This window comes from Athene noctua, chromosome 7 (genome assembly GCF_965140245.1).
Source record: "Athene noctua chromosome 7, bAthNoc1.hap1.1, whole genome shotgun sequence".
Taxonomy (NCBI): Eukaryota; Metazoa; Chordata; class Aves; order Strigiformes; family Strigidae; genus Athene; species Athene noctua.
Window position 1 is genome coordinate 21,209,058 of NC_134043.1, and position 15,407 is coordinate 21,224,464.

The 15,407-nt window shown below is 34.5% G+C and overlaps 1 protein-coding gene across 2 annotated transcripts in view; it reads right to left on the reverse strand.

The window, feature by feature from the left end:
- Positions 1–1,535: 1,535 nt before the first annotated feature.
- TTC21B (tetratricopeptide repeat domain 21B) overlaps positions 1,536–15,407 on the reverse strand; it is a 42,147-nt gene continuing 28,275 nt past the window's right edge. For both annotated transcript variants that reach the window (XM_074910732.1, XM_074910733.1), the window contains 9 exons: positions 13,560–13,670; positions 12,348–12,429; positions 11,462–11,612; positions 10,810–10,971; positions 10,217–10,412; positions 8,245–8,469; positions 5,674–5,794; positions 3,308–3,375; positions 1,536–2,329 (listed from right to left, as the gene is read on the reverse strand). In XM_074910732.1, coding sequence (XP_074766833.1) covers positions 2,252–2,329; positions 3,308–3,375; positions 5,674–5,794; positions 8,245–8,469; positions 10,217–10,412; positions 10,810–10,971; positions 11,462–11,612; positions 12,348–12,429; positions 13,560–13,670 — 1,194 coding nt within the window. In that variant the 3' untranslated portion in view covers positions 1,536–2,251. The remainder of the gene's footprint in view (positions 2,330–3,307; positions 3,376–5,673; positions 5,795–8,244; positions 8,470–10,216; positions 10,413–10,809; positions 10,972–11,461; positions 11,613–12,347; positions 12,430–13,559; positions 13,671–15,407) is intronic.

A 15,407-nucleotide genomic window follows, 5' to 3' on the forward strand; every position in this document is an offset into this window, starting at 1 on the left:
TAAAATGACACTAGTGGCTAGATATGCTCAGGATGGCTAATGGGAATTCAGAAATCTTTTACCTGCATGGTGTATGAATAACACTCTTCACCAAAAGTTAGCCACCAGAAGCTCAGTCTCAGTTTAATTTCTATCAACTAACTGCTGTATCATTGTCATGACCTAATCTATTACTCTGTTCATCTTATGCTCATAATAAAACCAAAATAAAATAGATGTAGACTAGTCTTGCCTTTTTTGAAAACATCTTGCATGTGCTGATATAAAACTACCTATTTTTATTCTAAACTTCAGCTAAATGTTATTCCAGTGCTATTAAGGAAGAAAAACCACATTTTTCCACTATGAATAGGGCTGTGTACAAAGAAATGTGGTCTTACTAGATAACAGCCTTGATAGGGCCTAGTACTTATTCTTTTAGCAGTGGAAAAATAAAAACAAACAAACAAACAAAACCAACACCTCCCCCCCCCCAAAAAAAACAAACCACCAGCATAGTTTAAAAATTCATAGTCTACTGACCCCCACAGCCTAGCTCCCTTACAGTTCCCCCCTCACTCTCAGCATTTTCCAGATCCTTCCATATTCCTCATTCCGCTATCATACCATCAGTTTTTCCCCAGACTCTTTAATCTTCTTCCTCAGAGCTCTATCACGCTGCACAGCTTGCAGGCAAAAAACAGGGAGACTGTACTGTACCTGGTTATAACTAAGTACACAGTGATTGCCAGTGTCAAACAGAAGCAGTAAGGCTACAGCGTAAGTTTCAAGGTTCCCTAGGGAAGGAGACGCTGCTTATTTGGGTCTTTTCCCAATTCTAACATGCACACAAATCTTGTAGAAGTGTTACAGTCCTGAGACACATCTATTGCTTTTAGTTTAGCTGACCAACAGCTCAAAAGTTACTGGAATGCAGAACCTGTAAACCACCAGCAGGTAGCATCACTGCATAAATGATATACCTCAATTTATTTAGGAAACAAGGATAGTTACCCAAGGTACAGTACCTAGTTATTGATAAGCAAGACTAGGTATGATTGTAAACAGGCTCCCTTCTGTAGCCTTAACATTCAGTTGTCTAAAAGAAACCCAAAAATCATATGAAAGTGACTTTACACAATGTCAACATGAAAAGATAAAATTACCTAAGGAGGAAACCAAAATCCGTTATTTTAAGAAACTTAATCACTAGTATCAAGAATTCTCCTTCATGCCAAAACATCAGTTTTCTAGTCAAATACATACAACATCAAGTGATTTGAAAATCAAATACAGTAGTGTAACAGTTGTTTGTGTTAGGCATTTGTTTTTTTCAAAAATTCTGCATTGCTGAAAAAAAACTGATCCTTCTCCTTCCTCTCATTTATTTATGACATGCTACTGCTTCCTTAAAGATCCACAGGTATATTCTGTATGTGAGACAAGATCATAACCCCCTGTAATCAAAACAATTTCTTCAAAAAGGTGTTTTATACAGATTAAAAAAAATGAGTGCTAACTTCTGCACATATGACTGCACTGTCTACACATACAATGTTGAAAGACTAAACATTCCAAATTAAAAATGTCAAACATTTCTCTTCATGGAAATGTCAGGTATATAACATACAGCATGAGCAGAAGATAAATTCTGTGTAAGACTTGCATGATCTAGAAAAGTCTTTACTGAATATTTACACAAGGTCTTAATTTTAAATAGTAGATTTTAATTAAAAATATAAGTTTCAATGAGAACAATGTATATAGATGTTTTTTCAAGATTAAAAAATAAAGCATGCTCACAATATATGAAAAAATCAAAAATCATACTTTAAAATACATTTACAGTAATAAAGATTACACTGTAATTATGAATAAATGGTTTACACGAACTGAAATCCAGCATCTTAACAAAGCACCTGCACAAGGTAGGATAGGCTATTGATTTGAGTGCTATTTCAAAGAGACAAAAAAAAAAAAAACAAAGTTACATGCTTTACAATATTTTTATAATGCTAATGACACTTTTTTGATGCTGGATGACACTTTATATAGCACACATGTAAGCAGTATTATCTCCTTAATGAGAATAAACACGATTTCTTTCAGGGCTGAAGGTTTTTCCTGAAGATAATCCAGACCTCTAGCATAATTAAGTTAATCATATTCACAATACTTCTGTGCTGATATGGTCTCTGTCACTGAAGTATTTAATTCATAGTTTCCGGAGTCAGATTAAACAAAGAAGTTCATGAGCCATACAAAAAAAAAATCATGTTCTTAGTGATGCACGGGCCTTGTCAAGTATTTCCCTTCTGATCTTTGGATAGTTTGGATGTGCTTCAAGGACCTGTCAAAAGACAAAACAACCCAGAAGTTCTGTGTCTAAAACGAAAGAATACTGTGTTTGGTTATCCCCCTCATCACTGAGTTTACACATTCTAAGACTAAACTAACAACATGACATGTTTGGTTTAAGAATGCATAAATATTTAACTGTGGCTAGAGAGTAACATGTATGGTGGTCAACAACAGCTTTATCAAAGACATCTTGCTTCCTTTTCACACTGCCCTGTCACCTTGGTGTGAAAGACACAGGGATCAAGGGCTAAATCCTCTGGGTGGCTTGAAATGTGTGCATTCAGAGCAATGACCTCTGGAGACATTTCCAAGGTTTTCAGTATACTTCTCTGTAATGATAAAGTGCTCTTATGTTTTCACTCTCTCAGGGTCTTTCTTATTGTACTCTATCCACTTCATCTTCTTGCCCTTCAATTCTCTCTGCTATTTTATCCCTCCATTAATTTTGTCCTTTCTAGTTATCTTTATGTCCCCTGAAAAGAGCAAATAAAATTTATCTCATTATTAATACTAATAATTATTAATTTATAATGTTCACTGTGATTCTGTAATCATAGCCCTTCCTCTCATTCTGCATCTGCTCTATTTATGCTTGGACCATGCAAAGATAATACTGGAAGTTACTTTCTAACAGTGTCCTCCGATACTAACACTCGATTAACTTCTTCAGCTATACTTCTGTATGGATTTACCAAGTTACAACCACAAGGCCAAAAGAGGGTGGTGCCATTTGAATATGCTTTCACATATGATAGCCAGCCACTTTATCTCTTATTTACCTGGTGTCCAGGGAGTTCAGGACAAAGCAGATTAAGTATAAGATATTTAGTTTAATCAAACTTATTAAATAGGGTGTCTTTCTGCACAGTCATATATTTTAGAAATTTAAACTCAACAAAGGAAAGGATAATTATGCAAAAGAATGTTGCTACAGTACAGAGTATTAAGCATTATATACAAATTCTACCTTATGACAAACATCAATTGCATCAACGTATCTCTTTCCTTTCAGGTAATTGAAAGCCAGCTTGTATCCTGTAAGTAAAGGGGGGGAAAAAGGTGACAATTTCACTTTCTGTATTGAATAATGAAAATACCACATTCAAATTCATTTTGGTTACCATATTTTTCTAAAGTTAGTATGTTTGTTTTCTAGTATTCTCTCATCTAAGCCTGTAGAGAACAAAATTTTTACTGAAAGTCACTTCAAGTAGTCCTTTATATACTGATAGCTACGTCTGAATCAAAAGGAGACATTATTCTGGAGAGTATGTGTTACTACAGAGAATACATAATGGTTGTCCTCTTTCAATTACTGTGATATCCCACTGAGTTTCTCACTGTGACCTACAATACACTGTCACTCTGTAAAGGCAATTCCATTATTAAAGGAAAAAAGAATTTAAAAAAAAAAATCAGGATAGCAATAACAAACTAGGGAATTAAAATGCTATTCTATTCCACTGTCAGCAGACCACTGATAAAAAGCCACATGGAATAGCTAAGTCACATAGCAACATGTCAGGTTGATACTTTCAACATAAAAAGAAGAGCCCAAGTATATCAGCCTGGACAGAGATCAGGATTCAAGGAAAAAAAAGAGTGAGTCTGTAATTTCCAAAATTTGAAATTTTAGATCTTTCATTTATGAATTTATCATGACAAGCAAATGAGTGTGAGGGATCTGGTAACAGTTTAAACAGTTTTACTTGCTAGATCCAGTTTGTGCTGCTTTAAGGTTTTTAGTTTTAATGCATGACAATTCTCACAATGCTGTATGCAAAACTAGAAAACAATGTGCACACAGGACCGACAATATCATACTCTCACTTTCGTATGCAAGACTGTTCCACCGTTTAACTTCACTAATGCATTCTCCTGTCTAGACACCAAATGATATTGTAATTTGTTCAATTCCTACCCTCTCTAGAGGGTTTCAACATAGCAGAAGTCTTGACTTATGTTCTCTACAAACTCGAGAAATCACACCTTTTTACTATTAAAAGTCCTTTCTAATACATTTTATTTGATCAACAACTGTAACATCTTAGCCAAGACATTCATGGGTCAGTCTGTAGGAGCAGGAACAACTAGTGAAATTACTGCATCCAATCTCAGATCTAGAGATTCTTCCATATAACCTAAGTCAGACCTCTAACACTCATTTTTATTTCTGTTTTGACAGCTGAGTCTTCTTTCTGCTTTGACCCTCCTAATTTTTTCACTCACAGTACATAGGGTAACATCTAATTCTGGCAACCCATCCACACATGCATTTTTATATCCTTAACTGTGTTACAAAAGCAGGAGCTAAAGCACAAGACACTTAGTTCCATTAATAAAACACTACTTTAATCTACAGACCATGTTAGATAAAAATCATGAACCAAACCACTGCAGCATCCAGGAGTTAAAGAAACAAAATATATGGCAGTTTCTATGTGTAACAGCCGTTGTTGAAAAAACCACTGGTTTTCCAGTTGATGCCAAAGGCTATCTTACCCTAACGCTAAGAAAACCTAGGGCACAAAAAAAGATCACAGATTAAAGACTGCAAGAAGTATGTATTTTTGAGGGGCCATAAGCATAGCCCAAAACCTGGAACAGCATTTGTGTAAGCCACCAGTCTTGGGACGTGGCTGGTGGCTTATATAAATTCTCTAGGTGTTGAGTAAGAACTGGCCTTTTATCCTAATCATCCATTTCATAAAGGGTTTCCTACATTAAAATAGTCTAAAAACGTAACAGTTTAGTGTATACTGCAACTAACCATCCAGACTGGAACTTGAATAGTATCCCAAGTTTTCAGTTAACCATCTTTTTTAAGTCAGACATATTAGAAGACACTTAAAGAATTTATTTTTTAAATCCTTATTCATGTATATAAAGCCTTATCTATACAAATAGATAATTTGTCTCATTACCAAAATGAAATAATTAAATCAATGATCTGCCACCATCAGATATATATTGGGTATTATAAAAGGTTCTCTACTACAGACAGTACATACTGCATTGCTATAAATACATGACTGAAAATTAATGCTCTACTTAAAGAGAAAGGTGTTAACAAAGAGCAAACTAAATCAATTTCAGACCAAATCTTGTACTAAAACAGTAAGCAGAAACTTCTGAACTATCATAAAGCTGCTACCTCTAGCCACATGGGCTTTCCAAGTGACTGTTAAGTACACCTTTAAACATCTGCAGTTCCGACGTAAAGGAAAATCAGTGATACTCTATAGAAAATTAAAAATGTCTTTCCAGTAAAGGGTAGCTGTTTCATTCCTACTGTAGTGCCTGAAATCATACTTATAGGTTATATATACATGCCTATTGTTGGATTTGTTTGGTTTCCATATTTCCAGGCCATCTCATAATTTATTGCTGCATCCTTATATGCTTGTTCCTTTTCCATTATGTATCCCATGTATTCGTAAGCCTTGCAGCATGACTGCAAAATATACATATTCAGTCAGAATTTTATTTAGATAAGCTTATATATAATAATACTGACAGCTTAATTGCTTAAATACTTCAAATCTGTGCAACTGGAGAGCATAAGTGATACTTGTACTAACTTTGATGACAAGATCTTCATTTAAAACATCTGAAATACAAACCAGTTATAGGAATTTGCTGTGCAGAATTCCATAAACTACTCGAAGTCAAATACCGAGTTTTTCATAGAGGACACTGCAACTACTCCTTCAAAAATATTTAGAACCTCCAGGAACCCTGTAGATACCTCTCTCAGTTAATAATAACCCTATGGCAGCCACATTTCAAGTCCACCCACAAACTGTTGTATCTTCCACTATTATTGTTTGTTTCACTTTTTCTTAAAAAAGTATTTTCATAGTCTTATTTCTGGAAATTGTTTTGCATTATAATTTTCCACTTAAAGCTAAAACCAGACACAAATATCCCGAAGAGAACACCAACCATTAAATACTTCATTTTGTAACTCCATGTGGCAAGTTACAAGCATCTGAAAAACAGGTTCCAAAAACTATTAAGCCCTAGATGAGAACACTAGCCTTCTTTATGTTACACATATATATCAATCAATTTAACTCCTTAATAAAAGTTAGTATGAAAGATAAAGTAATTCATACAAAAATCTTACATTTAGTACATAAAGCTGGAAAAAAATATACAAAAATAAGCAAAACCCTAACTATCATATGCCTTTACTGTGAACAGCTTATATTATCCTGCTGCCAATAGATCAAATATTTTCTAGAAAAAAAATGAAGCTTTTATGAAAATATACACCTTTTTTACAGAGACAGAGCAAAGGAATGGTGATATATATATATATATGTATCTCTCTACATTAGTCAATTCTGACTGCCAAAAACAATCCTAAAAAATAATTCATCACGATAATGTGTTTTCTCAATCTAATCAAATCTTCCAAATTGGAGAATACCACACCAAATATTGTCTTGTGAATTAACAAGATAAATTTTAAGATCTAAAGTATTCAGTATCTACTTGTATAATACAATTCCTGCTTAGCCATTTTGCATGTTAGTTGGAGAAAAGTCAGTATCTTTACCATGCTGCTTTGTTAAGGAACCAGAGTTGCAGACTTCTAATTTGTCATCCTCCTTCCAATCAAGCACCGCTTGTTTATCTAATTTGGGACTAAAACTTTTTAGCAGAAAACAAATTACTAACTAGGCTATGTTTTTAGAGCTGTTTGAGAATTTCTGCAACAAAGTGTCATTTGTAGTATATACCTGCTCAACAGACCATCTATTTCAAGATATGCCTTATTTTGGGAGATGACTCATGTTTGTCCTCCAGTGGTAAGGATTTTGCAACTTCCCTTGGCCATCTGAACAAGCATGTAACTGACCTTAAGGTAGAAATTTTTTTTAACTATATTCAAACTCATTTTCTGTGAAAATGAAATTGAGTACATCCTATTTTAAGAGGCATCTCTGCAGAAGTACGTGATACCATTATACCAAGAACTGTTGGAACTGCCTCTTAATTTTATATTTAGAAATAAAAAGAGTACATGTTCAAAAAAAGTCTACCTCTCAAGGAGGCTGCAGAAATAAGACTGAATAATGAACCTTACCTTCTATACCAATGAATTCAGGAAAAGAAATATACAGCAACAGGTCCTTTCCTAAACCAAGTCTGTGCACTATAAACAGTATCCCGAACCTGCAGCATAGTATCAGTGGATGACTAGCCTGTTCAATGTGCCTCATGTGAAGGAAAGTGAAGTGTATAGATGGAAAAGTGTGACAGCAAGAAGGGACAAAGTGAAAAAATAAGCACAAAAGCTAAGATCTGTGCTTGCTCCTATAGTCAAACTAGACTATTGGGCAGTTTGCCTGCTCAGAAACTCTTGAGTTAAAAACATTAGAGCTTGTCCCCAGACAATCTACCAGACATTATCTTCATAGCAGAGGATTAATACTAGCATTAAAAAAATAATAATTTAAAAATCCTGTATAATAGCAAGCTTATGAACATAAATGTTTAAAACCATGTTTTAAGATATGAGGATAATATCTCTTAATAAATGGAACAAGTCTCCCAAATTTATAAGGCTACATCTTTCTTCATCAGGTTTGTGAGACTCAGTAAAATGCATCTCTGACATTCCATAAGCACTTTAAGCTTCTAGTGCCACCACAGCTAAAACCTGCATAACTTATAACAGAATATGAATAAAACCGACTAAGCTTCACTCACAGGTTTGTTTACTACCCTCCAGTGTAAAGCTGCTGGTTTTCTGGCTTGTTTTGGTCTACTTCTCCTTAATAAGTCAAATAGAAGGCAATTGGAAAAAGAAATACATTTCAAAATCAAGTTTCAGAGAAAAACTAGACATTTAGATGAAATAAAATAGGTTACTTTTAACATGCATTCACTTACCCTGTTATGACGAAGACATCGTTTTAATAATTCACCCGCCATATCATATTTTGCAGACTGAATATATATATCTGCAAGCAGAAGCCAACTCTTTTCAAACTCCTCTGCATCAATGGGATTCCAGCTCATTTTTGAAATCCGTTTTAACTGATTTCTGGCTCGCGGAGTCTGTTTCAAGATCATGTAGGCTGTGGCCATTCCCAAAAGTGCTGGTATATGATCCTTCTGCAGTAAAAAGCATAGAGACTGCTTGGTGCTTTTTTATTTTGCTGTAATGTTTTTTAAAACAAGACTTTTACTAAACTAAAAGCTAAATCTCGAGAAATAAAGATAGAACAACCAATTTAAAAATGTTTTCCATCTAGTGCTACGATTATTGCTGTAAGAGTATTCATAATAAACACCACGTTAAATAATCAAATGTTTGGGCTCAAAACAATCTTCTTCAGGCTGAGGAAATGATGAAAGCATCCACAGGTATTCTATCTCAACAAGAAACTTTCTGATACCAGCAAGATCTAGCCTTTTGATACATAAATAAATACTTCAGACAGAAACTGAACTCACTTGAAGTTACAATACAAGTGGTATATTCTATTTTTAGAAGTGCCTGTCAAATGTCAAGAACAAGGACACCAGTTTCTATTACTATGTCTACAGCTGCTAAAAATGTAAGTCTAAACTGTATCCAAAAGCTACATATAATAAAACAAGATTCTTAAAAGCCACGATTCTATGCAAGACCCTCAAGGAAGCAGTAAGAAGTGCAGGAGCAAGTGTAATATTTAATATTCTGTCTTTATTAGGACAGAGTATAGATAAGAATGGGACTTGCATCCCAAAATTGCTTTCTAAATCCAGAGAGCAGTTCTATCAACTGCTAACGTAAAAGCTTCTTTCTGCGTCTCAGTGTTCCTGGCTCACTATTGGCATTTTGACTCTACACCTCTTTGTAGTGTTGTGCTGTGAATAGGCTTGCCATAGTGGGTTAAAAAAAAAATAATGAAATGACCCCACCAAAAGCCGTTCTTCCACACAATGATCAGCTCATCCCCCCTTTCCCTCAGAAGTCACACCTATCATGGATTAATAACCTCTGAAGTCTGAAGAGATTAAAACTGTATATTTTATGTGAACCTGGAGAGAAGACTAAATAGACTGGAGCATTCTTCCTGCTGGAACGGTGTCACCATGTGAAAAACATTCAATACTCAAAGGACCTCAGATCAATTCTGAGCAGGACTGGGGAGCCAGTCCTGGAGGCAGAGGGACACCTTGTTCGTGATTCTCAGAACAGCCTTACAAGATAAGCACCAGTATACTCAGCTCAGCCAAGGAGCAGTTTAGCACACAGTTAATGGGTAGTAGTGACAAATATTTCTTGGCATTCTGATTGACTAAATGTGTCTACATGTGCTTAAATAAAATCTGTTGAAAGGTGTTGGTAACAAGAGTATCCGTTATTAATCCTAAAGCTAATGACTACAAGTAGCTACAAAATAATGAGTATTTCCATCTTAAGGATGAATTTTAATCAGATTGATAATATTGCCCTGGAATCTAAATTCTGTCAAAGAGCCATGAGTACACGAAGGCAGCTTATATTTAATTATTTTTGTTTATAGAATGAAGGTACTGTATAGACTTCTATCATCAGACATGCTGCTGGCAACACTGGGAATTAAAAAGCAAACCCAGCAGCTCAAACCAAATAGCTTATTCACATTTCAGTAACTGGCAATGTTAGTATTTGTTGAGTTATAAGGTTGCAATCCAATTGAAAACTTCTGAAAGATGTTTTAGCATGATTTTTTTTCAAATTTTATACAAAACATTCTTTAATAGGAAAAAAAAAATCCTCAAAATGAATAGCACTAACACGTGCCACTATTCTGATTGTAAACTGCAAGACTAGTTAAAAAAAAAGTAGTAAGTGTGAAAGAGAAGACAGGAAATGAGAGAGATTACTAACCTCAGCCACTACTATTTCAGTGAAAGTGTTCAGTGCTCGTTCAACACTTGATTTTTGTTTGGTTGCCATGAGACAATAATTTTCCATGATTCGCAGTTGAATGTGACCCTGAATGGTCTGAGGCTTGAGTTCCTTCAGAAGATTTTCTGCTGTTCTCACAGCCAACTGCACAGACTCCTGCTTCTCCGTTGAATTACTGTTATCAGAAAGAAAGTGTTTGTAAAAGCTTCATTTTTTAATATACACCAAATTAATTACGAGTTAGTTCCAATTTTGTACTAAAGGCATGCCATTTTGTACAACACAGCTCTGATATGTAGGCATTCTATGCTGATTCTTTTCTATAACAGCAGCAGTTCCAACCTAACAAGCTGTTTTTAACACTGCAAGTGGCCATGATTCCAGATAAAATCTTCTATATTTTCTGCTTGAGACTGACTTACTACAGTCTAGGATCGTGTCTCACAATATAGCAAGTAGAATGTTCAAAGCATTAGATAAACTCGAAGTTCTAGCAATTTAAATTAAGGTAAATTATTAAGGCAGAGGAAAGGGATGACAGAACCCAAGAAATATTTATTTCATTCACTTACCCTATGTCAGCATCCAGATTTTCAAAGACTTCACCACCCACAATTTCATTATCTGGGTTCAAACAAATTTCAATCATGTTGTAGACTGCATTCTGTCCCCAGTCACTATCCTTTCGAGCTTTATTAAAATGCCGGAGTGCATCATTTGGTTCACCTGTATACCTAGACAGATAATTAAAATATTTAAAGCTGGGCAAGTAAAATTCGCTGCTTTAAATCCTACCCAAATCCCAAGAAGCCCAAGTATTTGAAGACAGATGACACACTTGCACATACTGATACTGCAAGGTTTGAACATCATGCATACTACTGCAACAAACTTGTTTTTGCAGACAAAAGCAGTTTGTAAAATTTGAAAGTAAGCAATATTATATTATTGAACCAGCAAGAATATCCTTCTAACAAGTAGGAAATACGGATGTGAGACAGATAAAATAGCTAAATTTTAAAGAGGAGCTCATTTAAAAGTATTTCAGAAGAGCAAAGGAGACCTTTCCTAAAATTCTAGCACCTTAAGTAGTTAGGAAAAGTAGTGCTATATCATGCAGTTATCACACTATACATAGCACCTTTGAATGATAATGGATGACAAAAAAGTCAATTTAAATATACACTGCATACTCAAATAAAAGTTAATTATAATTGCAAGTACCAAAGATACAGTCCTTTGCAGTAGTGAAATCCTGGTTCAAGCTTTGTTCTGGAAGAATGTTTTTCAGCCATTGAAAGAAATCTTGGGACTTCTTCTAGTTTCCCAGCTCTTCTTAATAAATCAATTAATCGCGACAGGGTTGCATAGTTATCTAGATATACAAATAATTAGGATATTGTAATTCTAGTTATTTGCTATATGAATAGCTTAAGAAATAGAAAGCCTGCCTTGTTTTTTTAACATACAAAAACGATACACGGCGTAATACATAAGGCATATTACATAGTAACCACAGATAGAAGAATGAACTTATCAAGTGATACTTGCAATACTTGTACAAACATAAGTATGGCTGTACTTCAGTTTCACAAGCACTCAAACAAAAACATTTGCTGTACTCCGTGACTTCTTTCGACATCCACTAGAAAGCTTTACATCCATTACAGAACTATTTTAATAGATTTTAGTAGCCTTCTCTCTGGTTATAATTTGCTAACTGCTACAAGAAACTTATTCCTGTCTGAGACAAGTCTCCTTTATTAATCTTGAAATAAAACGTTAGCTCGTGTTCATGCACTTGCTATCTTAAAACCAAAAGTGCTTTACAGTTTCAAGTAAATAACACCCTATCTATATTAGTTTTGAGGTAAACAATGCATATTACATTGCAGCAAAGTAAATTACTGTATCTATGAGAAATATTTTTCTCATCTTCCCCTACAATAGTTTTATGTTTTTATATACAGCAAGGGACTTTTAGTATCCATTACATAATAAATAGCACATTTCTTTTTAATAATACAAAGTGGTTTTTAGATACTTATTGCTCTGTCTCATTAGAACTATGTATCAGAAAGAATTAAAAATATCACTGCTAAATATTCACCTGGCTTGCGTTCTAGGAGCTGCTGGAAATGAAAGACAGCTTGTTCATAATCTTGTTTCCTGAACATGAGATCAGCCATCATCTACAATATTGACCAATTTAGAGAGAACAAAACAAAATATTATCTATTGTGGTTTATAATGAACTCTAGTTCTGCAAAGTGAGGAGCTGAAACTATAGCTTTAAAATGCTGCAGGAATTGAACAAGAAGTAAACTGAGTTGGGTTTTTCACTACTCTCTGGAAAATAAACACTATATACAGACACAGGATAATAACAAGCAGGTACAGACTCCTATCAATTTTTCACTTAAGGTAGGAAATAAAAGAGAATTAAACACTTTGATACACCTTTCAAATATGTTTGGTTTTACTTGTATAGTTTTACTCCTTATTTCACATAAATGCAGATTAAGCACACAGAAAAGCAAAGTTAGTGTAAAGTTAGGGAAAAAGAAAGATGATAGCCCACCTCAGTAGTGGAAGTAAACCAAATTATTTCATTTCAGATTATCTCCACTGAGAGGTAGCTAATAAAGGGTAGATTTAATAACAGACATTGAGAGTGCTATTACCCCTGTTCTTGCACCATGCTAGGATAAATTCCAGATGTTAGACTGCTGTGAGAAAATAAATTATTCCCATCTTAAAATAATTTTGCTCCTAATGTGTTAAAGCAAAAGTTGCTCACTCTATTGATCTGTTTTTTAAGCCAGGAAGTATACAAATCCCGTACAACGAATCTGCAGCTGTGATTAAAAATGGTTAAGTAGGAATATGATTAACTATGATTGTATAAGGATGTAAAACCACCTTAGGTACACAGTTCTTTTCTTCTGGAATTTTTTTTATATACTTGCTTTAATATTACTGTGCTAGAAAAATAATGTCTTCCCTGACCATTAGTCAATTTTTAATAGAACATGCATTACGCCATGCTTTAGTCAATCTTACAACTGCTACTTTTTACTCTACTAGTATTTCTAAAGCCACATTTTTGCACTGAGATAGAACAAAGGCTATGACTGCTAGAAACTTTATGTGAATTATCCAGCATAAATAGAAAAACATTTTGTTTCAATGTTTTTTTCACTTTTTTTTTTAAATTGGAAGCTGTAGGCTTTTGTAAAAGAAGTATTTTAAGCATCCGTCACATTGCAGACATGCAAACTTCAAAAAAATCCTGATACAGGATTAGCATAATAGCACATACCATCGTTGCTGCTTCATTATCTTGGTCATTCTTCAGTAGTAAGGAACACTGATGTTGACAGGCATCAGTATCATCTTGTGCAAGATACAAACGTGCAAGTTCCAACATTGCCTGTATTTTAAAATATTTAACGATATGTAATTCAAAGATGAAGAAAGCTGGTTCAGTTCTATGAGTATGAACCTGAGATTTCAGAGCCTCAGGGGAAATTTATTTCTCTACTAAAGAGAGACCTTTCTCTGTTGTTGTTTCCTGTGGGCTCTTGGTCAAGTAATTTAATTCATTTCCATTCCCTCACCTTTAAAACAGATAAAAATTTTCTTCTTCAGAGGGATATTCTGAAGGTACATCGAAAACACAGCCACTCAGATAGCATCACTCTGAAGACTACAGTATTTTGGTAAGAGTAATTTTCTTGGAAAAAAATGGAAATGCAAGTAGTTTTAAACCAATTGACAGAACCAAATAATTCATTAACATTCACCAGTTAGTTTTGGAGTATAAGCAAATTCCAGTAGAAAGAGTTTTCTTATTTGCAGTTCCAAACCTACCACATTAAGTGTGTGTGTGGATCCATTTCTGAGAAGGAATTGCAGAATAAATCTTAACAAACTGAAATGTATGTAAGCATGTATTCTTAAGGCTAAAGTCCCATTACAGACTATTCTGAGTAAAATGCCACAGAAAAGTTTATAAACACAACAGTACCACAGATTAATCAATTTCCCACTGAAGAAAACAGGAGTTAAACCAATCCAAGTAAAATGAGCAGTAGACAAACAGTAAGCAGTGTCACTCCTGCTGTATAATTCTGAAACAGAGAGGCAGGTGGATAATAACTGAAATGATATGGAGATGGCATGCATGTAATAATTTTAATTATTATAGCTTTCTTCAAGCCATTGTCTTCTTATGGAAGACCAAAAAGCAGTCTGCTAGTCAAGGAACACTTCCTGCCTTGGGCATGTCAGAGAAGAATGCCAGTTAAACTGGACTTCTATACTAGATTCTGATGACTAAAACTGATCTCTAAATTTTCAACTCCAACCCAAAAAACAATGACACTATGTGAAATGATGTGCTTGATGCAGTCCGTGATCCACTTCAAGTTTGTATCTGGAAACTGCATTGTCTCTTATCTGGTCAGAGAAATGAGGTAGGGTATTACCTACCAGATTTAACCATGTCAAATGAAACAACACAACCCAAAGCCTTTATGACATGGACTGCAAGCTCTTCACAGTTAGCCAAATAATTTGTTTAATGCAACATTTCAAATCTAGGTTACTTTGGCTAGAATACAGGAGATTTTGTTCTGATGAAACAAGGTACAGATAGCTTCAAAGGAATTTCCAACACTTCCATATATAATTTTAAGGAAAGTAAACTCTGTGAAGACATTTCAGAAATAGGTGGGTGTTTAACAGGTCAAATACGTATTTTGTAATCTAAAAGAATTCAATTCTAACCTTGTACTAGCAATGTTTTTAAAAATGAAGGCAAGAAAACAAGTTCAAATCTACTGAAACTATAGAAATAGGGTGAGATGACTCATTTATACTAGTTGTGGGTAACCAAAAGTATTTTGCTTTCAGTACTCTAAGCAGGAAACAAGTTTTTAAACAGAAACTCAGTCTTAGATTTTTCTAAGATGTTGCATTCTGTATTGCTCGTGAAGTAGGATTAAAGCAAAAATCTCCAGTAAGTGCATCTAACAGAAATATTCAGTACAAATATCAGCGCACAGTATCTTTTAGCAATGGCAATCTCTTAATGGTACGATTTTAGCAAGAATTGAAGAGAAATGCCATTTCAGTACTGGTGTGAAAGAAAAATAAAACATTAAGG